Here is a 16,382-nt window from a genome sequence, read left to right on the forward strand (position 1 = left end):
CATATCCTGTTTCCATCAGCCCGGTCATTACTTTTGAAATGGTTGGATCAATATCCACCTTCATGATATGGATGAAGCCTGATTTGGAATGTCTGAGTAGTTCTATATGATGTCATAATACACACCTCTGATAATCAAGTGATATTTGGAATGTCTGAGTAGTTCTATCTGATGTCATAATACACCCCTCTGATAATCAAGTGATATTTGGAATGTCTGAGTAGTTCTATATGATGTCATAATACACCCCTCTGATAATCAAGTGATATTCACATGTGATGCATTTGCTCCATTGTTTACATTTAAGTTGGAGGCCCACTCTGATGATGTATGTCTTACATAGTGGGGCTTTAAAAGAATAGTATGGTGACATCTTAGTGGGGCTTGAAATGAATAGGATTATTAATCATAAACTCCTATAGCAACAATACGCTGCAGCTTTGACTTCAAGAAGAGAATGGGCTGATGGGTGGTGGTGCTACTCTATAGGTAAGGCTGTCCAATATGAATGTTCAATACACACAATAGGTTGATCGGTAGCTAGTTAGCTAGCTGTCCAGTCTAATACAAATGTTCAATACACACAACAGGTTGATCAGTAGGCAGCTAGCTGCTACGTCTTTAGCCGCACAGCTAGCTAACACGGCTAGCTAACACAGCTCGCTAACACGGCTCGCTATCAACAAAGTCAAAATGGACTCCAGGCCTGGTGGTGGCAGTAGTGCAAATACAAGCACTGTTTACCGGAGCTTCCTGAGTGAAAAATAATTTGGGTTGACAAACCCTATTCCCCCTCAGGAGACTGAAAAGGTTTGGCATGGGTCCTCAGATCACAACGCAGGGCCAGACGGATTACCAGGACGTGTACTCCGAGCATGCGCTGACCAACTGGCAACTGTCTTCACTGACATGTTCAACCTGTCCCTGTCTGTAATACCAACATGTTTCAAGCAGACCACCATAGTCCCTGTGCCCAAGAACACCAAGGTAACCTACCTAAATGACTACCGACCCATGTCACTCACGTATGTAGCCATGAAGTGCTTTGAAAGGCTGGTCATCTCTGTGGAGATGCGAGAACCTTCCAGAAGGACAACCACCTCTGCAGCACTCTGCCAGTCTGGCCTTTATGGTAGAGTGGCCAGACGGAAGCCACTCCTCAGTAAAAGGCACATGGCAGCCCACTTAGAGTTTGCCAAAAGGCACCCAAAAGATTATCAGACCATGAGAAGCAGGATTCTATGGTCTGATGAAATCAAGATTGTACAATGGCCTGAGTGCCAAGCGTGACGTCTGGAGGAAACCTGGCACCCTCCCTACGGTGAAGCATGGTGGTTGCAGAATTATGCTGTGAGGATGTTTTTCAGCGGCAGGGACTGGAAGGCTTGTCACAATTGAGGCAAAGATGAACAGAGTAAAGGACAGAGATATCCTTGATGAAAACCTGCTCCAGAGATCTCAGGACCTCAAACTGGGGCGAAGGTTCACCTTCCAACAGGACAACGACCCTAAGCACACAGCCAAGATAACACAGGAGTGACTTCAGGACAAGTCTCTGAATGTCCTTGAGTGGCCCAGCCAGAGCCCGGACTTAAACCTGATCGAACATCTCTGGAGAGACCTGAAAATAGCTGTGCAGCAACATTCCCAATCCAACCTGACAGAGTTTGAGAGGATCTGCTGAGAAGAATGGGAGAAGCTACCCAAATACAGGTGTGCCAAGCTTGTGTTGTCATACCCAAGAAGGCTTGAGGCTGTAATCACTGCCAAAGGTGCTTCAACAAAGTACATTTACATTACATTTAAGTCATTTAGCAGACGCTCTTATCCAGAGCGACTTACAAATTGGTGAATTCACCTTCTGACATCCAGTGGAACAGCCACTTTACAATAGTGCATCTAAATCATTAAGGGGAGGGGGGTGAGAAGGATTACTTATCATATCCTAGGTATTCCTTGAAGAGGTGGGGTTTCAGGTGTCTCCGGAAGGTGGTGATTGACTCCGCTGTCCTGGCGTCGTGAGGGAGTTTGTTCCACCATTGGGGGCCAGAGCAGCGAACAGTTTTGACTGGGCTGAGCGGGAACTGTACTTCCTCAGTGGTAGGGAGGCGAGCAGGCCAGAGGTGGATGAACGCAGTGCCCTTGTTTGGGTGTAGGGCCTGATCAGAGCCTGGAGGTACTGCGGTGCCGTTCCCCTCACAGCTCCGTAGGCAAGCACCATGGTCTTGTAGCGGATGCGAGCTTCAACTGGAAGCCAGTGGAGAGAGCGGAGGAGCGGGGTGACGGAGAGAACTTGGGAAGGTTGAACACCAGACGGGCTGCGGCGTTCTGGATGAGTTGTAGGGGTTTGATGGCACAGGCAGGGAGCCCAGCCAACAGCGAGTTGCAGTAATCCAGACTGGAGATGACAAGTGCCTGGATTAGGACCTGCGCCGCTTCCTGTGTGAGGCAGGGGCGTACTCTGCGGATGTTGTAGAGCATGAACCTACAGGAACGGGCCACCGCCTTGATGTTAGTTGAGAACGACAGGGTGTTGTCCAGGATCACGCCAAGGTTCTTAGCGCTCTGGGAGGAGGAAACAATGGAGTTGTCAACCGTGATGGCGAGATCATGGAACGGGCAGTCCTTCCCCGGGAGGAAGAGCAGCTCCGTCTTGCCGAGGTTCAGCTTGAGGTGGTGATCCGTCATCCACACTGATATGTCTGCCAGACATGCAGAGATGCGATTCGCCACCTGGTCATCAGAAGGGGGAAAGGAGAAGATTAATTGTGTGTCGTCTGCATAGCAATGATAGGAGAGACCATGTGAGGTTATGACAGAGCCAAGTGACTTGGTGTATAGCGAGAATAGGAGAGGGCCTAGAACAGAGCCCTGGGGGACACCAGTGGTGAGAGCGCGTGGCGAGGAGACAGATTCTCGCCACGCCACCTGGTAGGAGCGACCTGTCAGGTAGGACGCAATCAAGCGTGGGCCGCGCCGGAGATGCCCAACTCGGAGAGGGTGGAGAGGAGGATCTGATGGTTCACAGTATCGAAGGCAGCCGATAGGTCTAGAAGGATGAGAGCAGAGGAGAGAGAGTTAGCTTTAGCAGTGCGGAGCGCCTCCGTGATACAGAGAAGAGCAGTCTCAGTTGAATGACTAGTCTTGAAACCTGACTGATTTGGATCAAGAAGGTCATTCTGAGAGAGATAGCGGGAGAGCTGGCCAAGGACGGCACGTTCAAGAGTTTTGGAGAGATAAGAAAGAAGGGATACTGGTCTGTAGTTGTTGACATCGGAGGGATCGAGTGTAGGTTTTTTCAGAAGGGTGCAACTCTCGCTCTCTTGAAGACGGAAGGGACGTAGCCAGCGGTCAGGGATGAGTTGATGAGCGAGGTGAGGTAAGGGAGAAGGTCTCTGGAAATGGTCTGGAGAAGAGAGGAGGGGATAGGGTCAAGCGGGCAGGTTGTTGGGCGGCCGGCCGTCACAAGAAGCGAGATTTCATCTGGAGAGAGAGGGGAGAAAGAGGTCAGAGCACAGGGTAGGGCAGTGTGAGCAGAACCAGCGGTGTCGTTTGACTTAGCAAACGAGGATCGGATGTCGTCGACCTTCTTTTCAAAATGGTTGACGAAGTCATCTGCAGAGAGGGAGGAGGGGGGGAGGGGGAGGAGGATTCAGGAGGGAGGAGAAGGTGGCAAAGAGCTTCCTAGGGTTAGAGGCAGATGCTTGGAATTTAGAGTGGAAGAAAGTGGCTTTAGCAGCAGAGACAGAGGAGGAAAATGTAGAGAAGAGGGAGTGAAAGGATGCCAGGTCCGCAGGAGGCGAGTTTTCCTCCATTTCCGCTCGGCTGCCCGGAGCACTGTTCTGTGAGCTCGCAGTGAGTCGTCGAGCCACGGAGCGGGAGGGGAGTACCGAGCCGGCCTGGAGGATAGGGGACATAGAGAGTCAAAGGATGCAGAAAGGGAAGAGAGGAGTGTTGAGGAGGCAGAATCAGGAGATAGGTTGGAGAAGGTATGAGCAGAGGGAAGAGATGATAGGATGGAAGAGGAGAGAGTAGCGGGGGAGAGAGAGCCAAGGTTGGGACGGCGCGATACCATCCGAGTAGGGGCAGTGTGGGAAGTGTTGGATGAGAGCGAGAGGGAAAAGGATACAAGGTAGTGGTCGGAGACTTGGAGGGGAGTTGCAATGAGGTTAGTGGAAGAACAGCATCTAGTAAAGATGAGGTCGAGCGTATTGCCTGCCTTGTGAGTAGGGGGAAGGTGAGAGGGTGAGGTCAAAAGAGGAGAGGAGTGGAAAGAAGGAGGCAGAGAGGAATGAGTCAAAGGTAGACGTGGGGAGGTTAAAGTCGCCCAGGACTGTGAGAGGTGAGCCGTCCTCAGGAAAGGAGCTTATCAAGGCATCAAGCTCATTGATGAACTCTCCGAGGGAACCTGGAGGGCGATAAATGATAAGGATGTTAAGCTTGAAAGGGCTGGTAACTGTGACAGCATGGAATTCAAAGGAGGCAATAGACAGATGGGTAAGGGGAGAAAGAGAGAATGACCACTTGGGAGAGATGAGGATCCCGGTGCCACCACCCCGCTGACCAGAAGCTCTCGGGGTGTGCGAGAACACGTGGGCGGACGAAGAGAGAGCAGTAGGAGTAGCAGTGTTGTCTGTGGTGATCCATGTTTCCGTCAGTGCCAAGAAGTCGAGGACTGGAGGGAGGCATAGGCTGAGATGAACTCTGCCTTGTTGGCCGCAGATCGGCAGTTCCAGAGGCTACCAGAGACCTGGAACTCCACGTGGGTCGTGCGCGCTGGGACCACCAGGTTAGGGTGGCCGCTGCCACGCGGTGTGGAGCGTTTGTATGGTCTGTGCAGAGAGGAGAGAACAGGGATAGATAGACACATAGTTGACAGGCTACAGAAGAGGCTACGCTAATGCAAAGGAGATTGGAATGACAAGTGGACTACACTTATCGAATGTTCAGAACGTTAAGCTTACGTAGCAAGAATCTTATTGACTAAAATGATTGAAATGATACAGTACTGCTGGAGTAGGCTAGCTGGCAGTGGCTACGTTGTTGACACTACACTAATCAAGTCGTTCCGTCGAGTGTAATAGTTTCTACAGTGCTGCTATTCGGGGGCTAGCTGGCTAGCTAGCAGTGTTGATTACGTAACGTTACGTTAAAAGAACGACAATAGCTGGCTAGCTAACCTAGAAAAACGCTCCAGACTACACAATTGTCTTAGATACAAAGACGGCTAAGTAGCTAGCTAGCTACGATCAAACAAATCAAACCGTTGTACTGTAATGAAGTGAAATGAAAATGTGATACTACCTGTGGAGCGAGGCGGAATGTTGACCGGGTTGTTGAAGTTCAATTCGGAAGACGTTGGCTAGCTGTTGGCTAGCTAGCTAGCAGTGACTCCTACGTTAAGGACGACAAATAGCTGGCTAGCTAACCTCGGTAAATTAAGATAATCACTCTAAGTCTACACACTCTAAGCTACACAATTACCTTGGATACGAAGACAGCAAAGACAACTATGTAGCTAGCTAACACTACACTAATCGAGTCATTGAGTGAGTACTGAGTAAAGGGTCTGAATACTTATGTAAATGTAGTATTTCAGTTCAAATTCCTAAAAACATGTTTTTGCTTTGTCATTATGGGTTATTGTGATGACGCAAAAACTTAATTTAATACATTTTAGAATAAGGCTATAACGTAACAAAATCTGGATTTCCGAATGCTGTCCTCTCCAAATTTAGCTGTATTTTATTGGTTGGAATTGTTTTAAGATGGCCATACTGTGGATTATTTAGCTGTTTGATTTTTAATTATAGGACCCCTTTAGGTATAAATATATATATATATATACAGTGCCTTGCGAAAGTATTCGGCCCCCTTGACCTTTGCGACCTTTTGCCACATTTCAGGCTTCAAACATAAAGATATAAAACTGTATTTTTTTGTGAAGAATCAACAACAAGTGGGACACAATCATGAAGTGGAATGACATTTATTGGATATTTCAAACTTTTTTAACAAATCAAAAACTGAAAAATTGGGCGTGCAAAATTATTCAGCCCCCTTAAGTTAATACTTTGTAGCGCCACCTTTTGCTGCGATTTCAGCTGTAAGTCACTTGGGGTATGTCTCTATTAGTTTTGCACATCGAGAGACTGAATTTTTTTCCCATTCCTCCTTGCAAAACAGCTCGAGCTCAGTGAGGTTGGATGGAGAGCATTTGTGAACAGCAGTTTTCAGTTCTTTCCACAGATTCTCGATTGGATTCAGGTCTGGACTTTGACTTGGCCATTCTAACACCGGGATATGTTTATTTTTGAACCATTCCATTGTAGATTTTGCTTTATGTTTTGGATCATTGTCTTGTTGGAAGACAAATCTCCGTCCCAGTCTCAGGTCTTTTGCAGACTCCATCAGGTTTTCTTCCAGAATGGTCCTGTATTTGGCTCCATCCATCTTCCCATCAATTTTAACCATCTTCCCTGTCCCTGCTGAAGAAAAGCAGGCCCAAACCATGATGCTGCCACCACCATGTTTGACAGTGGGGATGGTGTGTTCAGCGTGATGAGCTGTGTTGCTTTTACGCCAAACATAACGTTTTGCATTGTTGCCAAAAAGTTCAATTTTGGTTTCATCTGACCAGAACACCTTCTTCCACATGTTTGGTGTGTCTCCCAGGTGGCTTGTGGCAAACTTTAAACAACAGTTTTTATGGATATCTTTAAGAAATGGCTTTCTTCTTGCCACTCTTCCATAAAGGCCAGATTTGTGCAATATACGACTGATTGTTGTCCTATGGACAGAGTCTCCCACCTCAGCTGTAGATCTCTGCAGTTCATCCAGAGTGATCATGGGCCTCTTGGCTGCATCTCTGATCAGTCTTCTCTTTGTATGAGCTGAAAGTTTAGAGGGACGGCCAGGTCTTGGTAGATTTGCAGTGGTCTGATACTCCTTCCATTTCAATATTATCGCTTGCACAGTGCTCCTTGGGATGTTTAAAGCTTGGGAAATCTTTTTGTATCCAAATCCGGCTTTAAACTTCTTCACAACAGTATCTCGGACCTGCCTGGTGTGTTCCTTGTTCTTCATGATGCTCTCTGCGCTTTTAACGGACCTCTGAGACTATCACAGTGCAGGTGCATTTATACGGAGACTTGATTACACACAGGTGGATTGTATTTATCATCATTAGTCATTTAGGTCAACATTGGATCATTCAGAGATCCTCACTGAACTTCTGGAGAGTTTGCTGCACTGAAAGTAAAGGGGCTGAATAATTTTGCACGCCCAATGTTTCAGTTTTTGATTTGTTAAAAAAGCTTGAAATATCCAATAAATGTCGTTCCACTTCATGATTGTGTCCCACTTGTTGTTGACTCTTCACAAAAAAATACAGTTTTCTATCTTTATGTTTGAAGCCTGAAATGTGGCAAAAGGTCGCAAAGTTCAAGGGGCCCGAATACTTTCGCAAGGCACTGTATATGTAATACCAGTCAAAAGTTTGGACACTTCAAAACCTTAGTCCTTAAAAAAAAGAAAAATCCAGTTATAAACGTGTTTTCAATGCATTTCTATGGGCAATATTAGTAAAGCCCAAATTCAATATTTAATTCATTTATTTACATATATATACAGTACCAGTCAAAAGTTTGGACACACCAACTCATTCCAGAGATTTTCAATATTTTTTATTTTTTCTGCTTTGTAGAATAATAGTGAAGACATCAAAACTATGAAATAACATATATAGAATCATGTAGTAACCAAAAAAGTGTTAAACAAATCTAAATATATGCTATGTTTGAGAGTCTTCAAAGTAGCCACCCTTTGCCTTGATGACAGCTTTGTACACTCTTGGCAATGTAGAAAAAAGTTAAAGAAAAACCATGCAATGAGTAGGTGTGTCCAAACCTTTGAAGGTTACTGAATATATATTGAAATCAAATATTGAATTTGGGCTTTACTAATATTGCCCATAGAAATGCATTGAAAAACACATTTAATAACTGGAAAAAAATACATATATATTTGTTTTAAGTAAAAAGGTTTTGAAGTGTCTGTCCTATATCTAGGCGATATAAGAAAGCTCAGGTAATATTTTATATTGTTTTACATATATTTGACCCCTTATTTTGGGGGGCACAAAACTACCTCCGTACTTCCATGTGTGTGTATAGGTTACCTTCAAATGAGTTCCGATGTTCAACATAGACAACACACTTTCACAACCCTCCTAAACCTCTCTACAACATCCCCAACAAACACCTTCACAACCCTCCCAACCCTCTCTACAACATCCCCAACAAACACCTTCACAACCCTCCCAAAAGTCTCTACAACATCCCCAACAAACACCTTCACAACCCTCCCAAACCTTTCTACAACATCCCCAACAAACACCTTCACAACCCTCCCAAACCTCTCTACAACATCCCCAACAAACACCTTCACAACCCTCCCAAACCTCTCTACAACATCCCCAACAAACACCTTCACAACCCTCCCAAAAGTCTCTACAACATCCCCAACAAACACCTTCACAACCCTCCCAACCCTCTCTACAACATCCCCAACAAACACCTTCACAACCCTCCCAAAAGTCTCTACAACATCCCCAACAAACACCTTCACAACCCTCCCAAACCTTTCTACAACATCCCCAACAAACACCTCCACAACCCTCCCAAACCTCTCTACAACATCCCCAAACGTCTCTACAACATCCTGACATCTGGAGATATCAGTGGTCACTCTTCATCAAGAGCAGGTATGATGAATCTGTCATCTCAGACATTACAACTAATGTGCTGTGAGATTAAATGCTGTAATGCTGGAGGAAAAATATTGTAACTGTTCATGCAATGGACAAATCTTTCTCTTTCTCTCTCCAGATTCTCCTCCATTAGACTCTCCTGGTGCAGGACAGAGTCAGAGTGCTGGCAATTTTCATGTCTACTGATTTCAATGGTGTCAGAAGTCTCAGAAGTGATGCGTAGCACCAGATTTAGCCAAAAGCTCATTTACATCTGTCCATGGGAAGATTTGAGGCCATCTAGATGTGTCTGAGGCCCACCGGAAGTGATGCAACATGAGGTTTTGTAGAGAGCTGCTGCTGACACCATGTCCTCTGTTGCTATGGTTACTCTGATCACTTTCTTACTCATAGTCTCTCCTTTACCACACCTTTATTATGTATCTTCTCTGTCTGTCAGCTGACAGACCCTACCAACCAACTGACCAACCGTTCCTTATTAAAAACCTCTTCGGGTTACTTTGTGCAATTTCCGATTTGTGGATAGTGGAGCACATCGCCACCTCTCTGGTGTCCATCCACTTCACAAACAGCAGGCCATCTTCACGGATCCATCTCATGGTACCCCGCTCAGCCTGCTTAGGCATGTCGTTCACCCTGGTTTTCGGAAAGCCCACTCTGTTGGTCTGAATGGTGCCACAGGCCCACACATCCAGCTTCCTCAGGTCTGTGAACAGGGCAGGGCTTGTGTAAAAGTTATTCACAAACAGTTTGTAGCCCTTCCCTAGCAGCTGAAAATCTAATAACTGCATAACGGAGTCATAGCTGAATCCCTTACCGGTCGCACAACTGTTCTTACCCTCATAGACAAAAAAGTTGCACGTGTATGCACACGAGAATCGGCCAAAACAAACAGTTTGTAACCCCATTTAGTCGGTTTGTTAGGCATGTAGTGTTTTAGGCCATTTCTGGCCTTTGAGGCTACCATCCTCTCATCTATGGAAAGGTTCTGGGCAGGCTGAAAATAAGTATTGCAGGCCTCAATGATGTCGAGGTAGAGAGGTTTAATTTTGCAGAGCTTATCAAACCTTGCCGTGCCTCGTTTCGTCTCGTTGTCCTTATCAACTTCTGGGTCACTGATATGAAGCGCCCGTGAGATTGTCAGAAACCTTTTGCACGACATGACCGTGGTGGGGAAAGGCAGTTGATAGAGGGGTGCAGATTTCCAGTAGTCCTTCAGGGTTTTTAGCTTCACAAGACCCATGTAAATGACCATAGAAAAGTAACAAAAAAGATCTGACCTGGAAATGGGCTTCCATGTCTCTTTCTTGCCTTCCTGCTTCTTAGCTCCGTACTTATTAGTGTTCAACACCAGGGAATCAACAACTCGTGGGGTGAAAAACAACTGAAAAAGTTGCATGGGGCTGTACTTGGAGTTCATGTCCAGCTGAGGACCTGGTGGCCTCTTTGGTCTGAAAATTGGAGGTGGTGGGGCCACATCCTCCTCCAGCACAGAGTGCCAACGACCCTCCTCCGCACTGCCAGCAGGTTCCACACTTCCCTTCCTCCGCTTTGTTGTCACCGGCTTCACACCTCTTGATGGCCGGGCGGGGGTAGGTGTGGGGCCGGAGACAGCAGGGGTCCGGCTGGATGGACCAGCTTCAGTGGGGGATTTGCACCTTGGCAGTATGGGCTCCCAATCAGAATCGCTGGGACTGTGAAATAAAGACAAAACAGACACAGATTATATATAGAGTAAGTAAACTTCCACTAAGGTGAGGTGTTGTATTTTATCTAAACATGGAATGGACATGTAATATATACAGACACAGACATACATTCACCCACAATGCAGAGCAATGTTTACTTTATACATATGTGTACTTTATATTTCATGTCCTAGTCATTTTTTTATATATGGCAAAAAAATAAAAATATCTCAAACAACTCAAATAAACAATCTCGTCAATGATATCGTGTAGATCTGTATACTTTGTCTTTGCCTTTGATTATACAGATTTACTTGCCATAATTATTCTCTGAAAATGCTCTCAAAACAGAAATGCTGCACGTAACCAGCGTGGCTGCCTCGTAGAGTTTTCAATGGCGAATGGTTGTGTCTATACGCTTGAGTTTCCCACAAACGATAGTCTTCCTGGATAGAACCATCACATGTTGTCGTTTACCTGAGCTCATTGGCTATCTACCCAGCTAGATTTCAAGACGATCAGTTGTCATTGGTCCGAAATACAGTCATTGTTTGCCGTGTTCAAATCAGTTCCTTTCTGTCAATATGTCCCGGAAAAGAACCATGAAGTGTGGTTGTTTTACTAACAGAGGATTGCAATGAAACCAAACATGACTCGATAAACATCCGTTTAGATTGAGTAATTACATCGAACGTTACGTCCAAAGGAATTTACGACAACCAGTTTACAAAATGTTTCCTGTGAGGCTATAAAAATGGATTATATCGAACAAAACGACACTATTGTTTTGTCGTGACCTTTAGTGTTGCCAAAAGAAGAAGATCTTCAAAAGGTAATTGATGAATTTTATTGCCATTTCTGATTGATAATCGCATTTGAATTCTGACATGGTGGCTAGACTAACCAGAGGTTTAGCTTTCATTTGGTGTATTGCACTTCTGATTTAATTGAAGTTAAATATTTATAATAATGACATTTCGGGCAATTTTTGTTGAAACGTTTCCCTAGAGGAACGCCCGTACTAGACAGGTTTTTAAACAGTCTGCTACTCAGGTCCATAAACTAGGGTATGCATATAATTAGTAGATTTGGGTAGAAAACTAAAGTTTCCAAAACTTAAAATAATGTCTGCGAGTATAACAGAATGGATATGGCAGGTGAAAACGAGGAAAATCCAACCAGGAAGTACTATTATTTTGAAAGGCTGTTTTTCCATTGAAAGCCTATCCACCAAACAAAGATTTAAGACACAGTTCACAAGCTCTATGGCTTCCTCTACATGTGACCAGTGTTTTGCCATTGTTTCAGGCTTTTACTCTGAAAAATGAGGGCGATACAGCACTTTCAATGAGAGGATAGTGGAAATTTCCAGACATGAGCCAAGCGCGTCTTTCTTGTTTCTCCTTTTCTATTGACGAAGCTTTTCACCAGTTGAAATATTATTTAATTATTTATGAGAAAAACAACCTGAGGATTGAAGATGTCCCTTGGGGGTATCCGTACCTATGTAGGACATGCGAGGGTTTGGTTAATAAACAGTCTGGAGCTAGAACCTCGTTGTCTCGCGTCCTTATTTTAGATCATACTACAGATTGACATGTTTCTACAAACTTTTATTGTACTTTTTAAAAACTTTGTCTGGACTTTGTGCCCGCACCTTGTGCATTCGGATTACTGGACTAAACGTGCGAACAAAAAGGGGGGTTTTGGTCATAAAGAGGGACATTATCGAACAAAACAAACATTTATTGTTTAACATGGAGACCTGGGAGTGCCACCAGATGATTAGAGGTAAGGGATTAATTTTAATCGATATTTCTGACTTTTGTGACACCTCTCCTTGGTTGGAAAATGGCTGTATGGTTCTGTGGCTAGGGGCTGACCTAACAATTGTTTGGTGTGCTTTCGCCGTAAAGCCTATTTGAAACAGGACAATATGGCTGGATTTACAACAAGTTTATCTTTAAAATGGTGTATAATACTTGTATGTTTGAGGAATTTTAATTATGGGATTTCTGTTGTTTTTAATCTGACGCCCTGCAATTTCACTGGCTGTTGTCGAGGTGGGACGCACTTGTACCAGAGAGGTTAACAAGAAATCTGTGGAGTGGTTGAAAAACGAGTTTTAAGGACTCCAAACTAAGTGTATGTAAACTTTGACTGTGTGTGTGTGTGTGTATATATAAATAAATATGCAACCATTTAAACAACTGCATTAGCATGAGAAGTTAAAACTTGTTTTACTTACTGATCAAAAAGTGGATCCTTTCCTTCCAAAAACATTTCTTCTGCGCTGGAATCAAAACTCTGGTCACCCACAGAGTCCTCATCCATTTCTTCAGTGTCACTCTCCTGGCCAATTTCTGCAATAATATCATCAAAATGATTATACTTGGACTGAGATTTAGCTTTTCCACTCTTAGTAACCATGTTTAACTTTTTCAGACTTGAGAAGTCTGTAGAAGAGAACGAACTGCTGTGAAACGTAAACTACTGTGCATCTGGTTTCCTTTCACCAGAGAATGAACTCTGTTGTGCACAGCTCTAGCATGATGGCTGTTTTGTCCTACAAACGGCGTTCACATAACTGCTGGAAATCCCAGCTCATTGGCTATCTAGCGAGGTTTCAAAACGATAGGTGGTCATTGGTCCAAGAACCTTCATGGGCTATTTCAGGTCTTGTATAGCCAATACGTAATGTAGAATTATGAAACATGTTTGGTTGTCTTCTAGAGTGTCTGAGGATTGCACAGAAACCGAACTTGACCGTGTTAAGCTATGTTTGATTGCTAACAAAATTTGATTTCATAAAATTGTTTTGTTGCAAGTTGAAAGAGTCGGAATTCATGCAGAATGCTGTTTACAACACGGATCGTGTTAGGATATACATGTCCTTTTGTAAATAGAGGCCCATTATTATCTAAAGAGAGGTCCATTATTATCTACAGAGAGGCCCATTATTATCTACAGGGAGGCCCATTATTATCTACAGAGGCCCATTATTATCTACAGAGGCCCATTATCAGCAACCATCAGTCCTGTGTTCCAATGGCACGTTGTGTTAGCTAATCCAAGTTTATCATTTTAAAATGCGAATCGAACATTAGAAAACGCTTTTGCAATTATGTTAGCACAGCTGAAAACGGTTGTTCTGATTAAAGAAGAAATAAAACTGGCCTCCTGTAGACAAGTTGAGTATCTGGAGCATCAGCATTTGTGGCTTTGATTGTTGTTATTTTAATGGACCAAAAAAATGATTTTCTTTCATAAACAAGGACATTTCTAAGTGACCCCAAACAGGTGGCTAAGTCAAACAAGATTTTTATTTGTCGGGGACAGCCCCACTGGTAAAAGATACTAGTCCATCTTCATGTCAACTAACAGAACTCTGCTGGTTGTCCTGGTAACATATACCAGTGGGAAGATCTATTATATTTGTTCAAACTAAACTACAGCACTTACTTTGATGAGTCAAATCTGATCCTTTCTTCTCTTCTCCTCCTCTCACAGTTCCACTCAGCCCCATTGTTTTCCTGCAGTCCACCAGCAGCACAGACAACCTCTTCCTACCCAGCAGTAAGGTGCTACCGGAAGAGGTACGAAACGGGGACTCCAGGAGGGAGGAGGGGCTAGCGTTGTCCTGGTAACCATAAAGAAGGGACACAGACGCATATCATTATGGATGCTGATGTCACTGTTGAAAAAGTGCTTTACAGAAGCCCAGACCAGACCCTGAGAGCAAGCTGTATGCTAGACCAGACCAACCTGTACCATCTGGTGTTCTGATCTGTAGAGACTCTTCTCTTCCTCGTCAGCATCAGGATGTTGTTGAGGCTCCCCAGAGGATCCACAATAGTCATGTCTCGCTCCTGTGTGAATGAGAACATCAAACAGATGGTAAACTCATCAACTTCTATTGCAATCACAGTCTTACAGGAGGAATGAATACATATCTAAAAGGGGACTAAATTAGCCACTTTAAATATATTTTGTAAATATTGTTTGTGATCAGTGGTGTAAAGTACTTAAGTAAAAAATACTTTAAAGTACTATTTAAGTAGCTTTCTGGGGAATCTGTACTTTACTATTTTTGACTAATTGTACTTTTACTTCACTACATACATAAAGAAAATGTACTTTTTACTCCATACATTTCCCTGACACCCAAAAGTACTCATTACATTTCGAAGGCTTAGCAGGACAGGAAAATGGTCCAATTCACTCACTAATCAAGAGAACATCCCTGGTAATCATTACTGGCTCTGATCTGGCGGACTCACTAAACACACGTTTCAATTGTAGATTGTCAGAGAGTTGGAGTGTGTCCCTGGCTATCCGTCAATAAAATAAACAATAAAATGGCACCATCTGGTTTGCTTAATATAAGGAATTTGAAATTATTTATATACTTTTGATACTTCAGTATATTTGAACTTTTACTCAAGTAGTATTTTACTGGGTGACTCACTTTACTTGCGTACTTTTCCCACCACTGTGATGCAAATATAAAAGGGCCGTTCCACAAAATGGGTGCATTTTGCGTCCACTTGATATTTTAAGTAGAAATGCACTGTATATTATATTTTAAAACCCGGCTATACTAGAATAAGTGCACTTTAATATAGACCACATAGAATTCAATAAATCCATTTTTGAAGTTCCAAAAATATATGTACCAATGGCAGATTGCCCCTTAATAAACAATTCCTACAGTACAGAACAACATATTCAAGTGTAGAACTTCAGTATAATGCCCCTTTAAAAACAACTGCATAGTTTGTGCCCGTTTTTAAGACAGTACTCACTGGTGGTAATCGGATCTTCAGTCTCATTTTTCACTCCCAAAACGTCTTCCTCTTTTATTGAGATATCCTCCTCTTTTACTCTAAAGGGGTCTTCCTCCTCTTTCAATTTTACGGCATCTTCCTCCTTTTTGATTCTGAAAGCTTCTACCTCTTTTTCCACTTTGACAACCTCGTTCCCATATTCCTCTTTCACTGTAATATCATCCTCTTGTTTCAATGTGATCGCCTCCTTATTCATTCTTCAAGCTTCTTTGCCTCCTTTCACCAGTTTCTTTCTCCGTCTAGATTAGTGAGTTTATGCTCCGGGAGATTAGCCTAGTGCAGTATCAATGGAACACATTTGCTAAGTTAACAAGCAAATTACGTTTAAATGAACCAGTAGATGTGAAAACAGAATTATGTTGAAAACACTAAGAGTAATATACACAAGATTGGTCTAAAGAGCTCCAATGTTTCGGTTTTAGGTTTGCTAGCAAAGCACAGCGTGGTTAAATCAGAAGCCTTTTGTCGCGGTTGAAGAAGCCTTCTGTCCCGTCCACTAGATTATACGTCACGCAAGAAGTATCACCTGAAAAATTCATATTGCCATCTGCTGACTGGAGTGGGTCACGCAAATTGGAAAATATGAATTACAATGTTCAGTCTGGCAAGCAATGTCATAAGAAGTAATTTAAAAATAACCAAATGTTATGTTCTTACTTCTTACAGCCAATACTGTCCTCCAGGATTGGCCTGCCTATTAGGCAGGATTAGGTATGTATATAGACTCTTTTTTTTCTACTGTGTTATTGACTTGTTAATTGTTTACTCCATGTGTAACTCTGTGTTGTCTGTTCACACTGCTATGCTTTATCTTGGCCAGGTCACAGTTGTAAATGAGAACTTGTTCTCAACGAGCCTACCTGGTTAAATAAAGGTGAAAGATTTTTTTTTTAAAGGTGACAGATAGAATAGGGTGGCATACTCTGAGCTAAATTGACCAAGGCTCATCGCGAACAACACATAACACTTCCTATGGTGGCATATGGGCTATTTAGGCAAGTGTTGGTGTCTCCCATCTCCACAGAGGAACTCTATATATCTGTCAGAGTGGCCATCAGGTTCTTGGTAACCTCCCAG

The 16,382-nt window shown here is 43.5% G+C and overlaps 1 protein-coding gene and 1 pseudogene across 1 annotated transcript; one reads left to right on the forward strand and one right to left on the reverse strand.

The window, feature by feature from the left end:
* The window catches only part of LOC135525834 (zinc finger protein 850-like), a 227,988-nt pseudogene that overhangs the window by 166,849 nt on the left and 44,757 nt on the right, over positions 1–16,382 (forward strand).
* Positions 8,977–15,764, reverse strand: LOC135525362 (uncharacterized). The gene is made up of 7 exons (XM_064953059.1): positions 15,264–15,764; positions 14,230–14,327; positions 13,921–14,098; positions 12,707–12,821; positions 9,674–10,464; positions 9,270–9,476; positions 8,977–9,023 (listed from the first exon to the last, which is right to left on the reverse strand). Exons 1-7 carry the CDS (start codon positions 15,499–15,501, stop codon positions 8,977–8,979), a joined length of 1,674 nt encoding a protein of 557 aa, XP_064809131.1. The 5' UTR covers positions 15,502–15,764.

This window comes from Oncorhynchus masou, chromosome 5 (assembly GCF_036934945.1).
Source record: "Oncorhynchus masou masou isolate Uvic2021 chromosome 5, UVic_Omas_1.1, whole genome shotgun sequence".
Lineage (NCBI taxonomy): Eukaryota > Metazoa > Chordata > Actinopteri > Salmoniformes > Salmonidae > Oncorhynchus > Oncorhynchus masou.